At 44.4% G+C, this 27,318-nt stretch overlaps 1 protein-coding gene across 1 annotated transcript; it reads left to right on the top strand.

Annotated features, from left to right (window-relative positions):
* Positions 1 to 93: 93 nt before the first annotated feature.
* Positions 94 to 27,291, top strand: LOC126527539 (uncharacterized). The gene is made up of 6 exons (XM_055068547.2): positions 94 to 504; positions 4,436 to 4,535; positions 5,670 to 5,731; positions 8,912 to 9,040; positions 16,430 to 16,546; positions 26,755 to 27,291. The coding sequence occupies exons 1-6, from the start codon at positions 493 to 495 to the stop codon at positions 26,779 to 26,781; spliced, it is 447 nt and encodes a 148-aa protein (XP_054924522.1). The 5' UTR covers positions 94 to 492; the 3' UTR covers positions 26,782 to 27,291.
* Positions 27,292 to 27,318: the final 27 nt, after the last annotated feature.

The following is a 27,318-nucleotide window of genomic DNA, read 5'->3' as shown; positions in this document are numbered from 1 at the left end:
CATGCTTTTGCGTGCTGCGATGTCGGCGTTTTAATCTCAGGCTATCGATGACGATATGTCCAGTGCTCTTTTTACGGTGTACTGTCCCCTGTTAAAGCGATCACATGACCAGCAGAAGGAACGCACCTCGGTGCCCTACGTTAAACCAACGCTCTGTGTCGGCGCGCTGTGCCTTCAAAGGGAGCGGTCCATCGATCAGCGAAGAGCGACGAAGCACGTGAAGCTGCTTTAGTTGGAATATGGGGCGGTCGACAGCGGCGAGAGGCAGATGAGTAGGTCGAACAGCAAGGAGCTTCGCCTAATTCGGCAGTAATGGTCGAGAGTTTTTTTTTTTTTAAGTAATCCTGCAAACGGTAATGTTCGGCGGTGAAATCTTTCCCCTCCGGTGCCTGTGTTTGGCCTTTCGAATATGATGAAGAAGAAGAATGTGCCATGGAAGGGTCCCGCAGGTGAAGCGAATCAGGCTCTCACGCCGGACATCAGCTGCCGGATATGAACGAAATTGTAAGTATGCGAATCGCAGTGTAACCTCAAGACGTCTGACTTCACAGCATGAGGACCAGCTTGAGTAACTGATAGCCACGTAACCAACTTCTACTCTTCTTTACATCTCCGAAGTAACGTCAACTAACTGTAATACTAGCTATATAGTCGCGCAAGAGCTGTAATAGTATCGACAAAGGGAGACTTCGTCTATCCGCCTTGGTGACTCTGAGGATTGGGTGTTTTGCTGCTGACCGTGAGACCGACGGCTTGATTTCCGGCCTCGGCAGCCATTTTATGATAGGAGGAGCGGAATTAAAAGAAAAGTAAGTGTTCATCTACCAAGCTTTATGTGTACGTTAAACAAACCGCAGTTTAAGGCATAGGGTTCTGGTTTCAGGTTTATTGAAGCTTTCATGTGCAAATGTCACGTACACATACGTTCATTCTGAGGAGGTCCTAAAGTCCCACTATGTGGGGAGCGTCCTGTTACAGAGTTTACAAAGAAGAAAAAGATGAAAGCAGCGAAGCATAGAGCAGTAAATTAGAAGCAAAGAAGGAGTAGACACTCAAATATGCATAATACCGGCTCAACTCATTTTTAATAGCCATGGTAGTTAGCCAAATGAAGTTGGGAAAACAAGAACTGTGGAGGATGATTATATGGCCACACTAAACTGTTGAACTATTTACTATAATGAGAATACGCGACTGCGCGGCTGAAGCCCCGCGAGTGCGTCTGTTCCCCTCGGTATAGCGTCTGGTCTGCTCCACGGGCCCGCGTGTAGCCTGGTCCAATGTTTATTTTACTCGCGACCTCCGGCCCAGACCGCTCGTGGTTGCCAGAAGCCGGAGGCAAAGCCGAAACTGTGTGCTATTCATAACAACACATGGAGCATTACCGATTTAAGAGTTTAACGAATCAGCAAACATTCGAATTCTTAACACTCACTGAGGCAATACTTGCATACAAAACAATATACACATTACGATGTCGCCAGATCAAAACAAGAATGGTTACAGGAAAACACGAACAAAAAAATAATCAGTGCCAAATAGAAGTCATAAATACCCAGTTATATGTTATTGGCTGTCAACAAAGATTCTTTCAGGTTACAACAGAGCGCGTAATTAGAGTAAAATGACTTTGCATATTGTGGTAACGAATTTCAAAATGAAATGACCACGGAAAGCTCTTTAATATTGCGCGTACAATAATTTCTGTTCACTTTGTGGAGCAAAACATTTTTCTCCCTGAGAGACTTGTCGTGTTTGTATACATGAGGTGCAAGGGGGCAAAAATCCTACAGAGGATGTAGCGATGCGACTTCGAAAAAGAACTATAGACGTAACCTAAGTTTTAGTAAAAAGTTTATCCTTAACATATTGAGGTCACGGTTTAGGGGAGGTACGTATGCTCTGCAGTGATCAAACGTAATTGTTCGGACAGCCCAGTTTTGAAGACGAGCGAGGGCTGTTTAAATAGCTAAGTAGATATTACCATAATGTGCGATGCCACAGGTAAGATGGCTGTGAATAAAAAGCGGAGTAAGGTGGTCTGAGGATATGCTGCCGCCGAAAATAGTTCCTTGTCGGGATTTGCGCTTGTAGGCCGAATGTTATCTTGAGGACATTTCCAACTTGGGAATGGTACTTCAATTGTGGATGACATTCAACGCCGATGGAAGTGACTATATCTGATGGTAAAATTACATGCTTGCCGGTATTAAGGTTTGGGCTGCTGGTAATCTGCCTTCGAATGTGATGAGATAAGGTGAACCCTCCATAGGTGTTGTTCGCTTGTGGAAGCTAATAAGGCGCCCCATAACATTTAGCAGGGACAGGTGGAGCTGTCGAAGTTGCCGCCCGGGCCCGCGTAAAGCAGCTGTTCTCAATCCCGGTAGATGGCCGCAGAGGCTACGTCAGGCGCCGTCACTACGCCGCATGAGACTTGGCACGAACCCGACAGGCGGCAGCAAACGTTTAGCGAGTGCAGAGTCCTTCCGAGTGTTAAAGGCCTCAATATGCATACGAAACTCGGCGTAACACCGATAGGTAACCGTGGAATCTACAGAAGCCTTGTTCAGTCCTCAAGCTTGAAAATGTGCTGCTCCAACGTGCAGATGACAGTCCCGTACGACGTCCAAGTTACGTGTCCCAGACGACGTCGGACGCGGACGTAATTTCGTGGAAGAAAATTATCGCTTCTACGCTGCCTCTCCTGTGGCGATATATTTGCCAGCAGGCATGTCTTTCATTAGCATGAAAATAAAATAAATAGTTGTCGTCACCCCGCGATGGAGACGGACACTCCTCTTCACATATTAGTAACAAAAGCTCTAAGATAAGAAGAAACAACGTCATAGGGTCGGAAACCCTAGAATACACAGTTCTACACAAACACGAATATGCAGAGATAAAGCTTGACGACAAGTTGCACAACAATGAGGTTTATTTTTGATGGCGGCGAGCCCGTGCAAGCATCTATCTACAGGTTGATGTGAATGCGGGTTATGGAAATTCACTGCGTATTAAACAATGTGCAAGTTTCTTCAATCGGCAAAATTGGCCAACTCAACTCATGCAAATCTTGATTGAATGTTCTGGAGGTATAATAATTTGGTCTGGTATACGAAATACTACCGGATATTATACGTCCAAGAAAAAGAATTATAAGAAAATCACATCATATATTCGCCTTTCATGAAGCTGCGGCGACTGCCCTATAGTGAACATATGCTTTATTTGAAAACTATTCCTGGCAGACAAATAAATAAATAAATAAATAAATAAATAAATAAATAAATAAATAAATAAATAAATAAATAAATAAATAAATAAATAAATAAATAAACGTCCTTCAGTGCATTGCATGGAGCTCGGCACACCTATCATGTGTATATGCACATGATAGGTGTGCATATACACATGTGTACATATGTGAGTGCGTATGTGGCTTCATATGGTTGTGATCAACAAATGTCGGGCCATTCGGTTTCCATTCTTCTCGTTCATTGTGTACAAATATGTCTCATTGATCATGTGAACAAAAACAAATTACTCGAATTCCGTGCAGTAAGCTTTATCACATGATATTAGGCTTGCTACCCTTAGAACGCGGAACAACCATCGTAAAGAAAGACTGCGTCGTAATAATTGCGTTAAGTAAACAGTGGGTGAGTACTAACCTAATTTAGTGTGGCCGCTACAAGAAAACTACGGATGTTAGTAGGCCAGCATAAAAGAAAGGAAAAGAAAGAAAGAAAGAAAGAAAGAAAGAAATAATGTTTTCAGCGGGTAGGGAGCTTCTACGCATCTCGGTCACCAATCTACAGATTCTGCCGCAGAACACTGAGCCCGCGTCTATGTTCGTAGAACGTACACCCGCATTTACAGAATTTTCTTACATTCTGATAAAACAGGCGCTCACACACAATTAGTGCCACTTTTTTTAAGAAGTGTCGAGAACAAAGTTGGGTCACTCGCCAAGTAAAAAAAAAAAAAAATAATGTTCTAACGTTTCGAGTTCACTACGAAGCCGTAATTCGCAATGATACCCGTATCAAATGAAACCTTTTTGTATGTTTCAGTGTGCGACAAAGTAAATTTGCATAAGAAGTTAAGAGGACCCAGGCTATAGCTACAGCTGTAAGCGATTGAACGTTTACTCCGGCAGATTTAGATTTCGCTCGGTGGCCACAACATCAGTTGGCCTCCACCTCAATAATGTCGCAGGTACACATAATCTATTATATGCAGGGTTTGGTGCCGCGAAGAATTCGAAATATCGCGAAAGAATCGGGACAAGACAAGAACACAAGTGACAAAGCGTTTTGTCGTTTGTATTCTAATCTCGTCGCGTTCTTTCGCATTGTTTCGGCTCCGGTATGTACCAGAACTGACGTCTGTGCTCTCGCTTGTAAAGAATTATTTTTTTTTTCTTTCGACGCAGAACGTTCGGGCCCCCCTTTTCGGGCTGCTGTGTTTCCTCGCTGCTTACGGGACGAGCGCCAAGGGCCAGGATGTCTCCCAGCTTGTGACGCAACTGTGCAGTACGTGACGTCCACGCTTTCAGCCCACATGCAAGATTCTCGGCACGTGATTTTTTCGGGGCGATTGTAACAGCGAAATCCTACGTACAGGGAGGAAAGGCTAGCGCAGTCGATGAACTCGACGCGGTGACTCGATGACTATAGCGGTCTGTTGCCGCAGCCGCGAATGCGGGCTTGAACCTCGGCCACTGGGACCGCATTCCGATGGGACGGGGAAGCCCGCGTGCTTACATTTCTGTGCATACTGAATGATACCACGTTCAATAGATTGATCCATCTGATGCAAAACGATATCCAGCACTCCACGAAGGCGTGCCTCGCAGCCACAGTGTTTCTTTGTAACATTAAACCCTACGAGTCGAATCAAACGTAACCAATCTCGCTTTCGTTGGTAAAAAAAACAAAAAAAAACGCAAGTAATATGAATCAAATATGCAATGATGACTGACTGACTGCACAGGGCTACTACGAATGTTTTAGGCTGGCTCCCTCGCAAAATGGCCCGCCAGCCGCTTAGAGTGTCAATTGTAAGCCAACCAGAAACTGAGGTGAACACACATTTGTTAATATTGAAGCCGTTCCATTCTTTTTTTGATTTGCAACAACTTTCGTCTTCATTCTGCCCTTCTGATGTAATTTTCAAAAGAAAAAAATCTATTATCGATACAATTTGGCAGAAGAGGCCGGTAGTTTTCGAATATACCAACTTGATTCGATAAAGAAAATACCATTCCAAGTTTCCAACACACTGTGCCTTCTCTTAGAAAAGACATGGGAAGGGGGGGGGGGGGGGTTGTCTAGGCTCAAGCGAGGTTTCTTCTTTCTTTACGTTAAAGCTAGGCCTAGACCAGTGAGAAGTTATAAATATCAAGCCTGAAGCGGTTGAAACGAGCTGTCTCTTTGCCCTCTTTCTCTTGGTAAATGAAATTAGAAACGCCGCAGTGACAGGCGTAGAAACCTAGTGAGTATAGGTTTGTCTTCGTACGATGTCTTTGGCTACAAAAAATAGCTACCAGTCGTTACGCAGCTTTTATTCCACCATTCTCTGACCCTTATGTACATTGTAACGTGCATCCCAATGCGGTAAAAAAAAGTATGCTCATTGAACTTTATCGTCGCTTGATTTGTTTGCAGGCCAGAGACACCAGCGCCGCCTGGATGCTGTCACGTGCATCGGGTCTCAGACAAAATCAGGGGTAAATCATTAACTCAATGACGAGCAGCACGAGATCAGAGCGTGTTATGTCTACTGAGCGCTTTTTTTCTCTAACTTCCTGCCAAGGAGTCCAGCAGGACATAAATATAAATCAACCTATATAAGACCTTTTTCTTCATTATAAGGTGTAGATATGCGGGTAATTTGCATTGAGGAGCGCCTGTACGCGGGCACCCCGACGAAGACGACGAACGCTCTCTAGCCCTCGAGCTGTCGGCTGAACTGTCCAGCGCTGCATTATCCTTTGCAAATATATATTGTACATAGTCTCTAGTTCTTAATCCTTCGTTCGCGTAACAATATAAAGCTCGGCCACAATTATTGATTTCTTTCTTTTAAGTTTTATATTATTTTGTGCACGGTGGAGGGTAGCAACAGCAGAACGAGTCGCTCGTGTGTGGCAATTTGCGCGAGGAAGCACCCATATCACAGTGGCCTGAACCAAAGGGGCCTACTCGTGTAACGTGAAACGATGTGGAGCTGTTCACTATGTCTGGAAAGGCTTCGTGATGCGAGAAATCTGGCGCCTGCTCTTTACTGCTATGACGTCACTAATACAAGACCTGCTTTAAGCCCCAACGATGAAAGAGTGCCCCCCACCAAGCCTGAAATAAGTGGTTGAAAGGTAGCGAGCGGTCCTTCAAGATTACGACGCAAAGAAGAGCAGATGAAGCCAGATTGAAGCTTTTCTGCTCGACTGCATCCATAGATATGGTGAGGCCACGTCACTTCTGCGTCATGGGGCTGTGGTGACGCCCAGGTTTTGTGTGGTGACTTCAAGGTCGCTGGAGTAAAGTGGCTACTTAGAGCAGACGATAGCTGCCTTTCCCTGCCACCATCACCGTCAAGAAGGAACGGGAGGTGCTGGGGGCAGTAGTATATCAATGTATGCTTGTGTCACGTTGGGATGATTAATCCTTAGATGCTTTCCTAAATATACGTAGTTCTTATGACGTAGTGACACCAATTAGTTCTACGTCGCCTTGTTGTCTACATCCATATGAGCAGCAGGAGTCATTGACTGCAGCGACACCTTCGATGTATAGTAATTACAATTTCTTCTACACTCCACAACATCCGCAGCACTGCACACATACTCAGAGCCACCAGCTTATAGACGCAGGGCGTTTCCTGTATAAACCCTATCTTAATTTAAAGCGCCCTTTGTTATTATTGTTATTATTATTTTTCACAGCCAACTGCAACCGCTATAGTTGTCCTTCACAATACTTTCTCCTGGTGGCGCCTCAACATGTAATTATGTGTTACCTAACGCCGCCCGGTGGGCACACAGGGAAGCCTATGCACCGAGATGCCAAAATTACATCGGCTCGCATTAACATATCGAGGCGCACGCATGCGAGCGCACAAAAAAGTACGCACGAACAGAACCGGACCGCCTAAACGGGGTTTCAATTACCGGGTATTACGTGCCGAACACATAAACGCTTCTCAATAGCGCATTGCTGTGCTCCACGTTGGGCCGGTCTTTCTCTCTGCCTGCTCGAACAGCTGCATTGCGTGAGAATGGAATCAGTGCCTCACAACGGCGTTGGCGCTCGGCATAGCAATAAGGAAAACTGGCGTCCGCTTTGCAGCGTAGACGGGAAAGGCAGTCAAGCCTTTGCACCCCAGGAAATTAGAACGGACGTCGTCTCGTTCCATTATATACATCCGACCTTATACAGCAGTGCTGATACTGTATGCCTAAGGCTGATCTGATTAGGCGCGATTAGATACGTGCGCACAAAGTTGCTCGCCTTGCATCAAGTGTACCGCTTTCGTCGTAGTTGTTTTTGGACCATTTGCGTGTATATTATTTTTGTTGTTTTGTTTATTTACAAGCATATGGGCGCGACGAAAACGCTTCCGGCATGCCCCTCCCCCCTTTTTTATTTTGTATTTTTGCTACATTTATCCTGTTGCACGTTATGTGCACATCTTCAATGTGCTAATTGAGCAGTGCCCTTCATATATTGACGAGCTCAGATACACTTGGCATCCTAATTCCGTGCATTATTGCGAGTGCTGCTTCTGTATTTTGCCCAATCGGAAGAGAACGCGAGGGAGAACGCGTCCAAACACTCGGCTGCCTTCCGCAACTTTTCTTTAAATATGATCTAGCATAATCCCCATTCTGCTTAACCGAACGTGGGAAGGTGGAGTTGGGAGAGTTAATCCTCCGGAAGCAATCAAGTACTCCGTACTTGCATCCAGTTTGAAATTACCTGTAGGTTCGGCGCTGGCTGTTTAATTAAAACCAACCGCATTCGAGAAAAGCTGATTTACATCTAATAAGCTTTCGCAGCCGTGGTATCGCCCTGCGAAGCTCGTCAAAGTGAAGCCATAGCAACAGGGAAACTTCAAGGTAGGCGTGCCTGCCGAAGTTTGCGCAGAGAAATTAACTGGCCGAAAGGTTGCTTCCACGTGAAGCCCCTTCGATAGCGTAGGAGAGCAACCTTGCGCATAAGTTAACGCTGGCCTCTGCGACCGCGTTCTATACGTGCAACACACCGCAGTGGAGGGCTCCGGATTCATATTGACCCCCTATAGTTTAGTACACGAGCGTGGTTGCTGCCGCCGCCGCCGCCGGGGTTCGAACCCGCTACCTCGTGCTCACCCGCAGATTCCCATTACAACTGAGCCACTATACGGAGGGCGCCAAAGGAAAGACACCGATAACGATAGCGGCACGCAAAGGCTCGCATAAATTACGAGATCGTCTGTTGCCGGTCAGCTTAAGGTAATGCGTTTGCGAAACGCTTCTTATATAGTTCGACTTACTTCGAGTTGCACCCCTGTGCGTTGAATACTGATAGTCGCGACGTCGCAAAGCCATCCGAACGCGCGTTACGTGTACGCTTTGCCTGCGCTCGGAAGCAGTCTGCCGGCCTTAGCACGCTCTCAGCCAACGTCGCGCTGCGCGCACGTTACGCGTGCATGCGCATACTGTAATGTCAGTTGCAGGCGCGTGACAGCTGAATTATTAAACGAGTCAAAAAACAATGCCGCGCCGCTTGCGCGCTCTCATTTTTCGGTCGTTGGTCCACGGTGTGCGGGCTCTGCGCGCGCCATGCACTTTGTCCAAAGTATCTGCGGCATATGCTTTCGCGGGGCCCCAGCGCCAGAGTGATTAAGCGACCACTCGATCGCGTGCAAGTTCCCAGGCAACCTGGCCAAGTGCGTTCGGGCCAGTTTCAAGGCTGAACGCCAGCTGAAGGACTTCGGCCTCGGTGCGTTGTGCGGCGGCCCAGCGCTCGCCGCCGAAGGAGTCGACCGAGCCGCCCCGGTGAGCAATGCAAGTTTCTTGCTGCTTGCAATTTCTTGCCTCCTGGGTCTCGTTATTTTTTGTTTGGTAATTTGTTTCTGGTCGTATTATTCCTCGGTTGCTGCTTCGTGCGCAGCTACGACACGCTGTCGCGCCTCTTACCGATGCTGATCGCCGTCTCCTGCGCTCTACGGGAGAAAAAACAGCGCGTTTCTATATGTTTTTGTGCCTGAAACTTGGTGAACGCGCTTGAAAGACGTGTGTCTACAGAGATCGATGGGCTTTTGCGATACGAGCGACGAAGGGCAATAGGTCTGGAGCGTACTTGATCTTGTTGTACTGTTTTCATTTTATGCAACGACACATCCAATGCCCGTAAAACGGATTGCATGTGTATGTACGAGCTGCGATGAGCGTCGGATACGGGAGACGAAAGGGGGGCGGTTGGTCTTGGCACTAGAGAGACGAATTAAAAAAAAAAAAGTAAGAAGAAGGAAAAGAATAAGAAAAGTTCAGCGTGTTGGAAGCAGTGTGAGTGCCTTGTAACTGATTCCATGGCTCCTGGCGATAATTTCGGGCTAGGACAAGCAGACTGCTGCCCCGAGGCTTGTTTCAATACATGTCGCTGACTGTCTGGCGCATGAATTTAGGCTGGACCTTGTGCGTATTCAGGACGCATTGTCTGAGCTAGGGGGTTGATATTGAACTTCATCAATTACGTGCCAGCTGGCTTAATCACTTTGAGACCGGGACACAGTATATAGAAGCTGCTAAAGTTATCCTGCCTCATGGTGCATACCCGGATTAATACGTAAGATTAATCGCTTCGAAGAAGAACCTCATATATAAGCATAAATGTGGCAGTTTGTAGATTGTCCACAGACTTCTTCTAGAGCAATTTGCCTTGTTACTGACTTGACCTTTAGCTTAGTCTGCTGTGCTCATAGGCTATCGAACGGGTTGTTCGCGAAACTCTGGAAGCATTATTGAAAGGTATGCGTAGTAAAGACGTATGTACCCAAGATGCGTAGAGACAATCTATGCAGTAGATAGAACGGTGTCTTTAAACGTTCTGTAGAAAATCTAGATTATGTTTTGTGACGTCGGGAATGGGTTAGGGCGGGGGCAAACGTTGCAGTTGCGCAGGTTCAACATCCTTCCTTTCCCATTGTTTCTAAAGTTACAGCTTTTTTCTTTTCTTTTAAGGCGGGTGGGAATGCCTTTCTTAATCACGCTGGAGGGATTTAGATACGCACACTGGCATGAATATCTAATTGGCGCATTCCACGTGTGATTTCGGAGCGCCTCGACGGTGCTACTAAGGTCGCGCAAGACAGTTTTAAAAACCCTATTGCGAGAATAAGCACCTCAAATTGCATTAGTTGTTAATAATCGCCAATATAGTTAACCTGCTTGCTTGAGCTTAGTTGCTGTCTGACAAGTCCTCTCAAGTGCTGAACAACCATTCGAATGCGTCATAAAATAGGGCGATGAAAAACAAATTGTGGCGTCTAACGTCCTGGAACGTCACAGTCGAGGATTTCGCATTAGTTTCGACCACGTGGAGTTTCTCAACGTGCTCCTAAGTACGCGAGCGTTCTTGCATTTCGCACCCATCGAAATGCGGCCTCCACGGCCCGGGAATCGAACCCGATACCTTTCCTCAAGAGCAAAACGCCATAGCCACAAAGCCACCGCATTAACTCGGTGTTAAGATATTGGGCGGCATCGCTTTTGGCTGGCGTCGATTTTCCCGATCGATTGAGCTTAGGGCTCATCGAAGCGCGTCGAATGGAATGCCGCGTATAACTATCGCCCGCAAGAGGAAAAAAAACAAGTTGAGCTGGCAAGCGTGCGGGCCAGTGCGTGTCTCCAGATGTCGCGAAAAAAAAAAAAAAGGAAACTGTTCGACCAGATGAGAATCAGCGCGAAACCCACTGGACTGCGTTTTCCCGCGCGGGATCAACCGAGCACGGCATGAGACCCAGATATGCGGCATTCCATCGCGCTGACACGGGAGGAGGCGTCGCGTTTCTTCTGGCACGATGCCCGATTTCCTCTGTCCGAAAAGCAAGAGGCGCGAAGACAGAAAATAATAATAATAAAAGACGAAGACGTTGTTTCCTCATGCAGTTTATGGGGTAGCGTAGCCAGCGTAGCTCCGTCCAGATATACGCCGTATATTGGCTAACGTTGCTTTGTTGTGCGGTGGCAACGTGTACAACGTTGCGTGTTCTCTGACCGCACTGCTTGCCGCCTGTTGCCGTGCTCATCAGATTGAAGAACGCGATATTATAGGAACAGTAGACAAAATGGCATCGCGGCTGAAAACAGGACGCACGAAAAAGAAAAGAAAAAATAAAGAGAACGCGCTGGGAACTGCTTCCTATGGCACAATAATTTTCTCTTGATTTATGACATCGGTGGACTAGCGTAGGTAGTGCTGAACTGCAGGCTTTAAAGACGAATGATGTCACGCATGCAAACCTAAACGGCACTCGTGTGTTCGGGGATGGAGCCTTTAAATGTAATCTTGTGCTCTACAGCTGGGAATAATTAATTAATTAATTAATTATACTATTTGAGTGACGTTTATAAGGGCCAAAAGTATTACTTCATTCAATGGAAAATTCATCTGTATGAGTTTACCGCTTATAAAACCAGCACATATAGTTTCTAAGTTGAGCTGACAAACGTGCGGGCCAATGCGTGTCACCTGTTGTCACACACACACACACACACACAAAAAAAAAAAACTGTTCGACCAGATAAAAATTATTACGAAAAGACATTTGATTCAGTAGACATACCAGAAGTCATAGAGGCATTACGTAATCAAGGAGTACACACCGCCTACGTAAATACCTGGGAAAATATCTACAGAGATTCTACAGCTACCTTAATTCTACACAAGTAGGAAGATACACCTATAAAGAAAGGGGTCAGACAAGGCGACACAATCTCTCCAATGATATTCACTGTGTACTTGGAGGAAATATTCAAGCTATTAAACTGGGAAGGTTTAGGAATAAGGATCGACGGCGAATATCTCAGCAACCTTCTGTTTACCGTTGACATTTTTCTGTTCAGCAACACTGCAGACGAGTTACAACAAATAATTGAGGACCTTAACAAGGAGATTGTAAGAGGGGGGTTGAAGATTAATATGCATAAGACAAAGATAACGGTGAATAGATTGGCAAGGGGACAAGAGTTCAGGATCGCCAGTCAGCCTCTAGAGTCTGTGAAGGAGTACGTTTACCTACGTCACTTACTCACAGGGAACCCTGGTCATGACAGGGAAATTCGTAGAAGAACAAAGATGGGTTGGATCGCATACGACAGACATTGTCAGCTCCCGACTGGAAGCTTACTATTATCATCGAAAAGGAAAGTGTACAATCAGTGCATTTTACCAGTGCTGACACATGGGGCAAAGACTTGGAGGCTGACAAAGAAGCTTGAGGCCAGGTTAAGGACCGCTCAAAGAACGATGGAACGAAGATTGCTAGGCATAACTTTAAGAGACAGAAAGAGAGCGGTGTGGATCAGAGAGCAAACGGGTATCGCCGATATTCTAATTGACATAAAGAAAAAAAAATGGAGCTGGGGAGGCCATGTAACGCGCAGATTAGATAACCGTTGTACCATTATGGTCACAAAATGGGTACCAAGAGAAGGGAAACGCAATCGAGGACGACAAAAGATTGGGTGGAGCGATGAAATTAGGAAATTCACGGGCGCTTGGAATCGGGGTTGGCGCAGGACAGGGTTATTTGGAGATCGCAGGGACAGGCTTTCTTCCTGCAGTGGACATAAAAGATGATGATCATGATGATGATGATGATAGTTTCTAAAAATTAAGGCATGTAAGCCGTGTTGTGCTGCCGGTTGCATGTTACATGTTTACTTCAGGCTAGTAAAAAAGGCAGTATGCGATTGCAGTCTCTTTTTTTTCATTGACCACAACGCGATAGAAATACATACAACAAAATACTCGAAAACTTAGTGGAACACTGTACAGCGCAGGACAGTTCAGTGCACCAGAACACAGAATAATAAAGCTAATCACGACAGACTGCAATACAGTTTCATAGAACCTCAAACACACAAGGCTTGTCAAGAAAGGGCTAGTGCGCTGCGGGCCATGTACGCGGCGAGTTTCGGTACCTACTCTGTAGGTCACTACAATATCGCCCGTGGCGCCAAATTGTGTGTGAAAAAGCGTCCCTTCGAAATGGCTTTGACTGCAGCGCCTGAGCATTAAGTAGTTGTTGGCAGTTAATGGCGGACTGTGCGCAGCCAAGAATGCCCCCGTGGCACTCAAGGAGAAGGGGTGAACACAACACGGTAAAGAGTCATCGCCTGTAAGCAGGCGTTTCCTACATGGCAGACTCACTTTTTCGCAGCAGAACTGGACGTAAAATAACACGATTCTTAAAGAGTTGGAAAACGAGCAATAATAATAATAATAATAATAATAATAATAATAATAATAATAATAATAATAATAATAATAATAATAATAATAATAATAATAAATAGCGCTATATAAAAAGTGGATGAGATAGTTAAAGAAACTGAGTTCTATCAAAAGATGTTCGGGTAAGCATAGGAGGTGCAAGTGTGAAAAATTAAAGTATCGAGTACGAATGGTATATGTCTTGTCGAAAGTTGAGAGAGGAAAAAAGAAAGAGAAAGGCGTCGACCAAATATTGAGTAACCTTAAAAAATCAAGACTAGACAATAAAATTCGACTAGTAATGCAAATAAATTAATTTCAATAGAATTCGCTCTATTAATATTAATTATGAACGAATAACTAATTATATTAAACTTGTTGAAATTAGTTTTATAATATGTTCTACAATATCTAACAGCTAAAGTTTGTACGTTCCGCACTTAAAAGGATTTCATAAAGGAAATCGGAATGAAGCACGGAAAGAATTGGAAATAAGGCCTCAAATGCACGCAACATTGGTGCGCGACTGGCCGCTTGAGGTACATTGCGTATTCGCGGGATTCTTTCACGCTCAGAAAAAACACTTTTATGTAGCACATATTGAGCAACAGACAGCTGTATCGGGAGTTTTTCATGTTGCTTTGCAATTTTCTCTTTGACACTTTTCACCTAATTATAATATTTGAGAAGTTGATCAATTAATTAAGACTAATGTAATTAGGCGGAATGCAAAAGATAGTCATCTGTGTAACCACAAGCGACGGCAAACAACATTACCTTGGTTCTGTCCAGCTATGTAGCATTTGCGTATTTTTAAATCTTGATGAATGACAGCTGGGACACCCTGGATATGTGTACAGATTAGGGGCTCATTAATTTACACTTATAATGATTATGCTTTTTAACTTTCAAACTTGTTCTTTCGACGGGGTCGGCCAGGATAACTAAAAGAAGGGAACGAGAACGAATTGTTTCTTGCGTTTAGTGTAACTTTGTTTTACTTAACACTAATGATATTGTGCGTTACTTGCCGTTTATTGTTGTTATTTGTGTACTCAACATCTACTTCCCGTATCTTGCATTTTTTTGTTGAAATAGTGCCTTGAAATTTCCTGTACACCCTTCCCCTCACCCCGAACCAGATACAAAAGAAAAAGTTAATAGAATACACCCGAATTTTGAATCAGTTAGGATGTTAAAAAGAAGCAACGAAAACGTGAAGCCAGGAGTAAATGTAAGGACTTTGTCGTGCGAAAAGGGAACTTAATATCTTTGCCCTTCCTGTATGAAAAAGGGACAAAAAAACCTTATACAGCAAGGATACCTTCCGGATTCGGTTCGTCTGCAACCCCCATGACAGGGCCGCGCCGTTATTCACAGAGGAGAAGATAAAAAGAGAAAGAAATAAAGAAAATAAATATAGCCAACTTTTCTTTTATTTGCAGTACGACTTGACACCTTCGTCCTCGTTATAACAACATCATAAAAATAAGTTGTCATCGTGGGCAAAAAAAAAAAAAAAGAAAAGAATAAAGAAAAAAAAAAGCGCTCTCCGCAAGTTGCCGGAAGAAGCCCATGTGGCCCCTTTGAGGTGTAATCGCCAGAAATACCCCCCCCCCCCCCCCCCTGCACTGCTTGCGTTTCGTTTTCGATGCAAACTACTCTTATTCTTTTCCGCTGTGGTTAGTGGTATAACTCGGTTTCGTAAACAACACCCTGCATGTGACAACGATAATACCATTGATATCTAAAGCTCAAACCCGCTTCAAAATGCCAGGGTCGTTTCTATGATGTGCACATACGTCTGCAAATAAAAAAAAATGCTTGAGGCGGTTTCAACAAAAGTTTCACAATATGTCCGCCATAAGATTCGTTACTTTGGCTCTTGGGTGCGAATAATGCGTTACAGTTTTTTATCACGTCTCGGTTATCCGCACGAATACACATTTCCCGGAGAAGTGCCTCCGGCTTCTTGTTGTATCGGTGACCAAGAAAGGGCTGTTTTTGTTTAAGCTGTCAGTCAAAATTTAAAGCAGACATCGGAGAAAGGGAAAAACTGCTGTGCAAGCTGGAACAGACAGGAGTAATGGCGATGTTTAGACGAAGTTAACAAAACGCAAGGTTTACGTGTGGAGGGGGTGATGGGGGGGGGAGAGAATAAGAGGAACCCAGATCTAAATTTTTGTTGTTTACCGAGAAATCAAGCAAACGGACAATGGAGGCAGGGAGAAGCGCCAGAGACGTATGCTGTTTAGTTGCGGGGCTTAGCCGTAATATACTTAGATATATACAATAAATGCACGCATTGCATTAAGTTGTATGGCATTTAGTTAACCACTTCGTGTCCGGATTTTATCGCTGGAGTGAGAACCCTATATTTTGGCCATTTGAATGAGATAATACGGGCAAAAATAGAAAGAAAAACCTAACTGCAGTTTTTAGCAACATATGGAGAGCTTTCCTCACGAAATGCCAACAAATCGAGACATTCGAGGCAGTGTATGAGGTTCTTTTAACTTACTTCGCAATCATAATGCTGTCAATCACGGCCACAATATATTTGGAGACCATTTTTGTGCAACCCAATGTAAGTGATAAGTCGTACGTTTTAGATAGCAAGCTCCTCAGATACTGCACAGAGGCCTAACCTTACCTTGATGCGGCGGTTAGACGTCTACAATATAATATTGCAAATCACGCTTATATTCGGCACAATATTAACAAGGTATACAATTAGAGTACCTGACGCCCAGAATCTTAGGATTAGTTATGGTGTTTGTTTTTCACCATGTCGTATATTTGTTGCAAAGCATTACGATTCCCCCCGTGAGTCATTGGACCAGAAAGATTTAACACCTTAACTAGAGAGCTTCGCCTCGCCTAGATTCCAACATGTGCGTTGGATCTGCATATTTCTATTTTTTTCTTTTATTTTGCGCAAAACGCAGATTCTCGCAGATATTGGGATTGCTCGGAGGAACCTTTCGCCGCCGGCGCTCAAAGCCATGGCATGCGCTCTGTCCTACTCTGGCGTCAAGCTGTCCCAGATTAAGAACCTAATTGAGGTAAGTACGTCTTAATCCCATAAGTTATTCATGTCCTGGTGCTGTGTTAAATGTAAGAGCAAAATAAAAAGAAGGGTCGATAAAACTAAGAACAAAACAGACTGCGCGTGCCACCACAGTCGGACGCTCACCAAGACCTCTACCATATCATAGTTTTTCACCCACGTAAAACAAAGTAAGCTTTGCCCTGTTAACTTGATACCAGAGTCGGGAAGAAATAGCGAAGCTGTCGCCGGCATCTCGTGGCATTGTTTTAGGTAAGGCGCGTGGAAATTTTATTTAAAAGAATATATACCGTGTCCTACTCAGCTGCTGGCTGGAAAGGCACTGTGAGTGAAATTGTAAAAAGAAGAAAGATGTCTGGTTGATTTTCTCGCGCCGAAAGGAGTCTTGCAAGACATAAATGATTCTAACATGCTGTATAGTGGTAAATGCATAATACTACAATTGTTGTTATCCTTGCCTGCATTTATGATTTCAGGGAGAGCGCTACTTTGTACACAAAGTGTACTAAAACTCTATAATAATGCATTCAGCGAACGGTATCTAAGAGGGGAATTGAAGCAAAAAAACATGCAAATCAAGGAAGGAAACAATGCGCGCTTCCCTCTTTCTGGGAACAGAAAAAAATTATTGCCAGAAAATGAGGTAAACATTAGAATATTTACCTCGTTTACCAGTGCATACGCACAAGGTGGGTTGAGCATGCCACGTTCTAGTTCGAAAAAGGGACATTCTTTCAGACCAGATGTAGCGAAAAGAAATTACATTTTAGTGATTATCCAACAATGAAAGGAACAGTTACCGTGAGCGGAATCCGACTTCTGTGGCATCACACATTTCACCGCAACGCCTACTGTTTAGGCAGGAAGCTTTAAAGGAAATTCTGTTCCGTCTTTTATCACGTGTCATGTTTCGTTTTAATATTATTCGATGTTGCTAGGGACAACCGAAAGCAACCGAAGCTTCGCCTGCATGGCGACAGTTTACAGTACGAAGGACAGGAAAGTGGTTGAGTACCATAGAAAATGGATTGGAAAGCGGCGCCGCGATAGCTCAATTGTTAAGAGCATCGCACACATAGTGTGAAGACGTGGGTTCGTATCCCACCTGCGGCCGGTTGCATTTTTTCTTCCACTATTATTTTCATTTATCTATAATTTCTTTAATTCAGCTGATAACTAGAAGTGATTACTTCTGTGCTGTCCTTGGTGTCATTGTTTGTTGGGAAGAAATAGCGAAGCTGTCGGCGGCATCTTGTGGCATTGTTTTAGCCAAGGCGTGTCGAAATGCCTTAGAACACGCACTTATAAAGCAAGATGCACTTATGCATCGCGTCGAAATGCCTTAGAACACGCACTTATAAAGCAAAATGCACTTATGCACATAAACAAGATGCACTTATAAAGCAAGGAAGAAGAAGCATCTGCTTGCTGCGGTAAAGCTAGGGCAACGATGGAGCATGTTTTATTAGAATGCGAAAATATATGCCCAGCGGTCAATTCAGGCATCTCTGGCCTCCTTGAAGCCCTTAGGTTCACCGAGAGCAGAGGGAAATGGAACATGTTTGCAATAGAGATTAGCAGGATGCGATTGGAAGATTAGTAGAATAACTGTAGGGAAATGTCCAAAAAACGGAGACGTACAAAAACAAAGTTGACAATAGGATGTCAGAAAATTTGGTTATGGGAATTCTTCGTCGGTTTTCTTTCATTTTTTCTTTTTTTCACATAGTTGGAGGCGTTGCACAGAAAGCAGGCAAAAAAAAAAAAGCGTAGTTGTCCCAGGATGAAGTAGCCAGAAAATGTGAAATACACTTGGAGAAACCGATCTATAATTCAAATTCTTGTGCAAGCAAAGATAAAAGATGAAAGTGAACGTTGGTTGCCAGAAATACGTGAGAAAAAGGACGCCGCACCTAGAATATTTTGGAACCACATAAAATTATTAGGCAGGAAGTCAACAGCAATACAACATATCCTAGACGAAGATGGAAACAAACTGGAAGAGGACGCGCCATTAAATTACATTCGAAAAATAGCAACCGAATCTTTCCAAGGCAATTACGAGGTTGTATTTGAGGAAAAAAAAGAGCATGAAAGAGAACCAGATGAAAAATGAGCTGGTGCTGAAAAATTTCAACTGGAAGAAAGCGGAAGAGAAAATTCCGAAGCGCACAGCCGCAGGGCTAGGCAGGTTCTCGTTAGGCTGATTAATAAACTAGGACCAAAAAGTAAGGAAGCTCTTTTGAAAGCATATATAGAACAAACCATATAATATTGACGAATACCAGACTGTTGGTGAAGGAGTAGAATTAATTCAATTTATAAAGACAAGGCGTAGAAAGATAGAATTCATTCATATAGACCGTTGACGGCAATGCACAGGTTAGCAATGCAGGCAATTAAATTAAAGCTGCAAGCATGGGCAGAGAATAATGACATTTTGGGAGAACTTCAGTATGGCTTCAGAATCAGTAGGCGTCTGGATAACTTTTTTGTCCTTAGTCAGTGTATTGAAATATCCAAAGTAGAAAGGAAACCGTTACATGTGGTATTCTTAGACATTACAGGAGCATCACACCGAAGACCTCAACATTTTGTGGGATACTCTGGAAGGGGAAGACTTAGGCGATGATTGCATACGACTTTTGAGAGAGATTTACCTAGAAAATACCGTTTGCGTTGAATGGGAAGGGATGAGGAGTGAGGAGAAAATTGATATCAACAAGCGAATGAGGAAGGGATGCTCTTTATGCAAACTGCTCTTTATGATGTACATGGTGAGGATGGAAAGGGCGCTAGAGGGAAGTAATATCGGGTTTAATCTCTCATACAAACAGGCGGGTACAGTAGTAGAGCAGTAGCTGCCAGGTTTGTTTTATGCGGACGACAACGTGTTGTTAGCTAACAAGCAAAGTGATATTCAGCGTCTGGCTAATATCTGTGGCCAGGAAGGCGAGAATTTCGGTCTGAAATTTAGCGTTAAAAATCAGGTGTTATGATATTCAGTGAAAACAGTGAACAGACAGTGTTAGTGCAGGGCCAGGAAATACCTTGCGTGAAAGAAAGTAAGTGCCTTGGTATATGCATAAACGAAGGCAATAAACATATGGAGACACAGGAAAAAAACAATAGCAGTAAAGGGGAAGAAAAATGCGGCCATAATGAAAAACAGAGCGCTATGTGGATACAATAGGCACGAGGTGCTCCGAAGTATGTGGAAAGGTGTAATGGTTTCAGCACTTACATTTGGAAATGGGGTTGTTTGCTTGAAGTCAGGGATACAATCAGGATTCGATGGCAACCAAAGGTCAGTGGGACGTCTCGAATTCGGCGCTCACGGGAAGACTACAAATGAAGCTGTGTAGGGTGATATGGGCTAGACAAGTTTTAAAATGAGGGAATCTCAGTGTAAATTTGGTTATGAAGAACGACTGAGGGATATGGAAGAAAGTAAACGGGCTGGGAGAGTGTTCAGATATTCGTGTAGGAAGAACATTGATTCACAGTAGCGGAAAAGAACTAGGAAGCTTACCAGCAAGTATGCGACAAGTATGGTGAGCAACATGGCAACAAAGAACGTCAGGCGGAAAGTCAGAGAGGCTGAGATAATCTCGTGGATGGCGGCAATGGAAAAGAAAGCTGCTATGAGTAACTACTTAAGAGGAAAAAAAACGAAATGAGGAAAGAAACAATTTGTGATAACTCAAAGGGAAGCTCATTACTTTTCGAAGCGAGATCAGGATGCCTTAGAACACGCACTTTAAAGCGAGATATAAGAAGGAAGAAGAAGCATGTGCTTGCTGCGGTAAAGGTAGGAAAACGATGGAGCATGTTTTATTAGAATGCGAAAATATCCGCCCAGCGGTCGATTTAGACATCTCTGGCCTCCTTGAAGCCCTTAGGTTCAGCGAGAGCAGGGGGAAAGGAAACGTGTCCACCATAGAGATTAGGAAAATGCGATTGGAAGATTGGTGGAATAAAAGTAGCAAAAAGAAAAACAGCGGAGGCGTACAAAAATAAGTTCCCAATAGGGGTTCAGGAAGTGTAGTGATGGGAATTATTCGTGGGTTTTCTTTTCTTTTTCTAACACACCTAGCATATTAGGCAATATAGTAACGAAAGCTTCTTGGCGCAACCCACCGCGCCGTTCCAAAGGGGACGCTCAAAGCCTCCATCCATCCAGCCGCCATTGCAGGACGTATGGGTTTCTATGGGAGCTTCGCTACCATGCACACATGCACCTTGCATTTTGCAACTAAACGCATTCATCGTCTACCGAGCGTAGCTATAACGCGAGAACTTCGGGGCCATCACAGGTTTATATGTTGTGGGGCAGCGCTGTGGAAGGGCAGCTCTCCTTTCGCCGCACTCTCTCCATGTAGCCCCTGTGAGAGAGAGCTGTGGCGGTGTAAGAGGAAGATGGCAGCTGTGGCCCACGCCGCCACTCGCGCCACTGGGGACAGCACACATGACGAATAAGTTTACATGTATGGCCACCTAGACCACCACTACAGTTGCGCTGGTTGACTTCTCTGCTTTCTACGCAATCACGTAATGAAATGGCAAACGCTACCTAAATACCTTCACTGTAACAAATATCTGCCTCCAAGCGCATCATTCCTTTAATTATGCGAGTAGCTTTCTAGAAGCGTTCGACCATTCGCTTACATTGACAATCATCGTTGATAATGCTTTTTCTTTTTTACTTGTATCTCCTGGAGACGGGAACGACGTGCAGGGCGGCTTAGCATCGAACGACGCGCAGCGCGGCTTAGCTACAGTAACCCAAATAGGCAATAGAGAAATAGTGGAGCCATTCGGGCAGCCTTGAATAAAGCCGATAATCCCATGCTGCCTGAACCGCAATACTTGCAGCTTCTCTAAACGGTAGCGCCAGAGTTTCCTTTAATTATTTTTGTGTAGGATAATCTATTGTAGTGGCTCCGTGTGGCTAGAGAGTTCCAGGTGAGTCCTCGTTGATCGGCTTTTTCCACGTCGACCGCTATCATTCCGTTGAAAAGTCGAGTAACATCGGAAAGCCCGGCGCAGGCCGAGAGATGCCTTGTCTGCGCAACAGTTCTCGCACACGTTGTGCTTCCAGCCTGAGTGCTTTCGAGGAAACGGAACTTTGCACTCACATCGCTCTCTTCTAAAAGAAAGGCGTCTCGTTTCTTCTACAGCGATTCACAAAAAAAGAACTACAGTCAGAAATTCGTTGGTGCGCCGAATTCCCCAGAGCTCTCTGCTTCCGTCCTTCGGGAATGCCGGATGATGCTTTCCCATTGCTTTCCGTTATGAAAAGCCTTTGTCGTCGCGCGCACTCTTCTTCATCAAGGTCGAACTGCACTCCCTTTGCAGGAAGCTCCCTTCGCGCTTTGTTAAAAAGAAAGAAAAAAAAGGAAGAAAGACAAAGCTTCGCTGATGCCACGTACTGTAGAAGTTGCCATATTTATCCTTCAATTAAGAGCAAGAACAATCATATGTGCTTGCTGGCTTGCATTCTTGAATTAGGATGAATTAGGATGTTTTGAAGGGTCTCCGGATTTTCGCTGCAGCAGACGCATGCCTCATCTTTGTGTGAGTATATTTGTCATTAGTCAACTGACTCGAGCATCCAATAACAAGGCACTTCCCTTCGTGTTATCGTACAGATTTTCGCTTCTGATTTCTCTCTTGCGATTCATGTGAATTTTTATGGTCTTTTTTGTTTCCATTCCTTGCATACAATTTGATGTCTCTTTTCTTTCTCACTTTCTTTTTGATGACCCCTCGTTGTCTGTTTACACTTTAAATTACCCTGCGCTTGGTTGCCAACTTTCTTGACCTCTTCCTCCATTCTGTGTCCACGCGTTTCGAATACAGATACTTGTGCATTTTAGCTGCCTATTTATTTTCGTCCATTTTTTATTCTTTCTTCAAAACCAATTATGTTGTGCGCTTCTCTGACTTCAAAAGAGGCCTAACCTGTGTCACGCCGCACTGCATCATTTGTGGTTTTAAGCCCGAACCCCATGAGAGCGATTTTGTCCATGACGGGGACGAGCGACGGCTTTGAGCGACGAAACGGGCCGTCGCGCCGACAGATCGCTAGTTCTTCTCGCTCGATCGCTCGGTTCTGGAAATCTAGAATTCATCGCTCGTCTTCCGGAAGTTAATTAATTAATTAATTAATTTATGGGGTTTTACGTGCCAAAACCACTTTCTGATTATGAGGCACGCCGTAGTGGAGGACTCCGGAAATTTCGACCACCTGGGGTTCTTTAGCGTGCACTTAAATCTAAGTACACCGGTGTTTTCGCATTTCGCCCCCATCGAAATGCGGCCGCCGTGGCCGGGATTCGATCCCGCGACCTCGTGCTCAGCAGCCTAACACCATAGCCACTGAGCAACCACGGCGGGTCTTCCGGAAGTGCTATGAGCGGTTATAACCAATAGGGTGCGAAACCGGAACTGAATGTACATCAGTCAAGTACTACCAATTGTCGCAGGGAACGAGCAAACGACTAAGTTTTGATACGTGCAATGATAGCGACCTACTGCATGACGTTCAGAAATATTTTAAGCTGCTCCTTACAGTAACTCACATCAACTTAAACTAATAACGCACGCCTCACGCTAGTTCCGGCGTGTATTTTCTGCCCTCATACCGGTAACACTGGGGAGTCGTCGCTCAACGTTGTCGCTCGTATGGGGTACGAGTGAACGCGACAGCGATCTCCATCGCGTCGCTTGTCGCCGTCGCGCGCAAGATCGCTCGCATGCGGTTTACATTTGGTTTATATATACTTGGTTTATACTTGGGTTATACATGGGGTTTATACGTGGGCTCCCAAAGCCAATCGGCCTACCGATTTTTGGTTAATTTCCAACCCCGACAAGATATCCGATTTTAAGCACATCATGGCATTCGCGAACGTTAGCGCTTGCACAATTACTACTCCTTTCTATATTTTAAACACCACCTCATGCTTATTGTAGTCCCAAAGTGATCCGATTTATTATTGCTGCGTTCCCCTTGCGCTTTATGTTCAGATTATCGTGGTGCGTGCTTGACTAAGTCTTTCCTTCGTTTATGTATACGTCGAGGTGTTTATATTGCTTGACTATGCTTATTACTTGCTGTTGAATCGACACCACGTAATTACTCGTCTCTTCATTAGAGGTCATAATTCCCAATTTTTCAGTGCGAAACCCATTTGTCGCTGCATTGCCACCGATATTCGCAAGTGCCTGTAGAGTTTTTGCATTGTCCCCCAGTGAAGCGTCACTGGCAACGCCCTTTAGGTGTTCTCACCATTCCATGCATGATCCTTTGCTTCTCGTGTCCTCAACGTATCGAGTCGTTCTCTAAAACGTGCTCGCCATTATGTCGTAAACTTTGCTTTGGGCAGGTTTCCCACCAGATAGAGCTCTGAAAACTGAATATAAGCTGAAGAACAAGCTGCATCACTTCGGAAATTGGACAGACGGGCGTGTCTTCAGCGGTATTTCACAAGGAGCCTGTGGAAGTAGTTCGCCGCTTTTCTCCACCCAGTTCGTGTGGCGCTGAAATCTATTAGAGCGCCGTCGCTGAGGCAGTAAATTGGAAAAGCTGATACAAATCGCATTGCCGCAACGTGTTTATTACGTTTGGATCAATGCGCCCCGCTCGTAGCCTACCCTCCCCCTCCCCCCAAAAAATAAACAATGACCAAAAATGCAAAAACAGAAAGAAACGGCGTGTAAGTCCGGCGTGCCCCGTTTCCCTCGTCTATCACGAACGAAAACTGAGCAGCCACAACGGTATTTCTCAAAAGTAAACGGAAGAGAGAGAAAGAGAAAACAAAGAAAGTGAATCGAATGAAGCGCGCACACACTCTGTAGTGAGCTAATAGACGTAATGATGGAAGGGGATTGCCTTTATGTGCTTTGAAGTAGGCTGTTACGCAACGGTAGAGTCATTACCGAGGCGAGAGAAAACACGACTAAGATCTGCGTTCTTCTTTTCTTTCGTTCTTGCTTTTTTTTTCGAGTTGTTGCTTTACTAAAGCGTGCGTAACAGCTGCTAGCTCCTCTATACGGAAGCTGGAGTGGCATCCGGAAGCGCCCGAGAGAAGAAAAATAATACCGGTCCTGGAAAGAGAAAAAGAAACCCAGAGGCCGGTGCCCAGAGCATCGCGCTCTCGTGGAGAACACGCCGCAAAAGGAAGCAGCTGTTGAGAAGTTGGGGGGGGGGGGGGGGGGGGGGAATGTCAAAATAGAGACAAAAGACACGTCGGTCAGCCATACCTCCCATTTTCCTGCTGCCACTTTCGTCTCGCTTTGAGCTTTTAGTTTTATTTTCGTCCGAGTTTCTTTTCGCGTCGCTTTGTTTCTTCTTCGCCACGTGTTCCATGATGTATACATACAAAGAGAGAGAGAGAGAGTGAGTGAGTGAGTGAGTGAGTGAGTGAAATGAGAGGTATTATGCCAACTGTAGTGATATTTGATTAAGTCTAGGATGAAGAACGCAACACATTTAGTTTCTAGCTGGGGGCGGCCTATATACAGGGTGTCTCAACTATCGTGCACCAATACTTAAAAAAAAAAAAAAAAAAAACCTGGTTGCATTATTCCAAGAAAACCTAGTGCATATTGTTTATAGTATAGTGGAGTAGCCGCCAGTAATATTTTCGTTACTGAGATTTAATTATTTAATTGTAATGAATTATGTAACTATAGAAGTACTGTGCCATTTATCAAAGTGTCAATGAGGCATTTGTAGGCACCCCAAAATGACATCTAACTGCTATTTTCAGCGACGTACTATTTGTGTACTATTTTTTTCCGAACGGTAAAGAAACCCATCGATATATAAAAAATACCACGTGACTGCGCTCCCACCCGCATCATAAAGCAGAGCCCTCAAATAAGCTGATTAAAAGCAACTGCTTTGCCTGTCGCGAACCCGAAGAGAAAGCGCATAACCTTGATAATGGTACGGAAGGTGCACCAACAGCAGGTTTCGCGGCTTCGTAGTTATTCCTTTCTCTCATCTCTACGTCACACTTATTATCCGTCTCTCAAGGTCGACTGATCACATTAATGACAAAAGCCCCTTGTTAACGCTGCCGAAGTGCCGTTTTGACCCCGCACGAAACGTGAAAAGCAATGGAATAGGCATAGAATGTTTCAAAATCCCGGCTCTGCTCGAACCGCATCGAAAGACTGCGCACGCAGCTGTATTTCGAGCCAGAAACATGCTTCGGACCAGAGCCAAATTAAGCTGACGGTTTTCTTTTTCACGAGAGTGTTCGCATGCAGCAAAAATAGGTTCATGGCAAAAATAAAAGCGAAATAAACAGACCGGGAAGCGACTCACGTGTAAAGAAAAGGCAAAATCGATGCGTTCAAGAAAGTAAACGCACCACTTCAAAATTTGCCGAATTGGCAATCGGGACGTCTGCCCCCAAAAATAAAAATAAAACAAGAACATATTTCAGTGTGCCCTTATTATATGTGCACTAGTAAGCGCTGTTGAACAGCTGCCGCCTAGAGTATGTGTTCGAATAAATCTCGCTCTGCAGTTACGCGGTATTCAGTCCGCTTTATCACATCTTCAGTGGCTTTCTTGATGACAAACGCTGGAATTCTACGGCATACAATCGTTATCCTTGCCTTGAGCTCATTTGATGTCGTCGTCTCGATCATGTAAACACGATCTTTCACATAACCTCAAAGAAAAAAAATCGAGTGCAGAGAGGTCAGGTGACCTAGCCGGCCAGTTTACAGGCTTGTGCCTTCTAATCCACTGCGCATCTTTTTTTCCCGACGAGTGTAGAAAAAACACCAAGATAACGCTAACAAACATCACCAAATGACAAGATGAAATAACTAGCGAATAAAACGTAGATATTACAAGAAAAACGAGATGAAGAGAAAAGAGAGAAACTACAAAAGGTAAAAAATACGCATTGATAAATAACTGAGAACAAATAAGAAGCAATGCTCATCATACCATGCTCTCCATATACCTAATCTCTCAAGAGTTGGTTGACATCAGCTCTCACAAGCAGATGAGCGTAAGAGCTTTTTTTTTTCTTCTTTTTTTGTGTGTGAATAGGGACCATTTTGAGAAATTCACCCCTGTTCACTCATTTCTTGATTCAGCTTCTGAATTGAAGCACCGTTCTTCCGCGACACAATCGAATTGAACTCTACGTTGTACGCCTTTCTGTCTCGCAGAACTGCCAGTTGCTACCCTGGCCTTGAAAGAGGACCACACAGCATGGCTTCCCGTAACGGGAGAAGGAAGGTGTGAAAAGCGCTGTGAAATATAAACGTATACCCTAGCATTTCTCGTGGTAGACGTAGAGCACTAGTCATAATGCGATCGACACACTTGATCCGGTGTAAGAGAGATGGTCACTCTTTTGTAATCGAGCTGACCGGACATTGAGACCTCTCGGACAGGCTGGACGACGTTTCGAGTAATCAACTTGTCGTTGTGAGTAGATTGTCATCATTCTGAGCGTTGTTTACGCCTTGTGGTTTTTGTCTTACGTTCGTGGCGCTGCTTGTAACGTGTTGGTGCTCTCTTACTCCACTACAAGCTAAACTACTGAGGTCACCTCGATTATGCCGTGTAGCCAACAGGCTTGATTCATATTTCATTTCATTCATTTCACCTCACCTCAAAGACCTGAAGGCAACACATAAGAGAAGGGAATGATATATGTTATTGTTACAAAGTTACGGATTTGTAAATTTTGTGGTTTTTGAGGTCTATCTGGAACCTACCGATTTTGC

This window comes from Dermacentor andersoni, chromosome 9 (assembly GCF_023375885.2).
Source record: "Dermacentor andersoni chromosome 9, qqDerAnde1_hic_scaffold, whole genome shotgun sequence".
NCBI lineage: Eukaryota > Metazoa > Arthropoda > Arachnida > Ixodida > Ixodidae > Dermacentor > Dermacentor andersoni.
The sequence above is the reverse complement of the archived record's forward strand: the minus strand, read 5'-3'. Positions and strand labels throughout refer to the sequence as shown.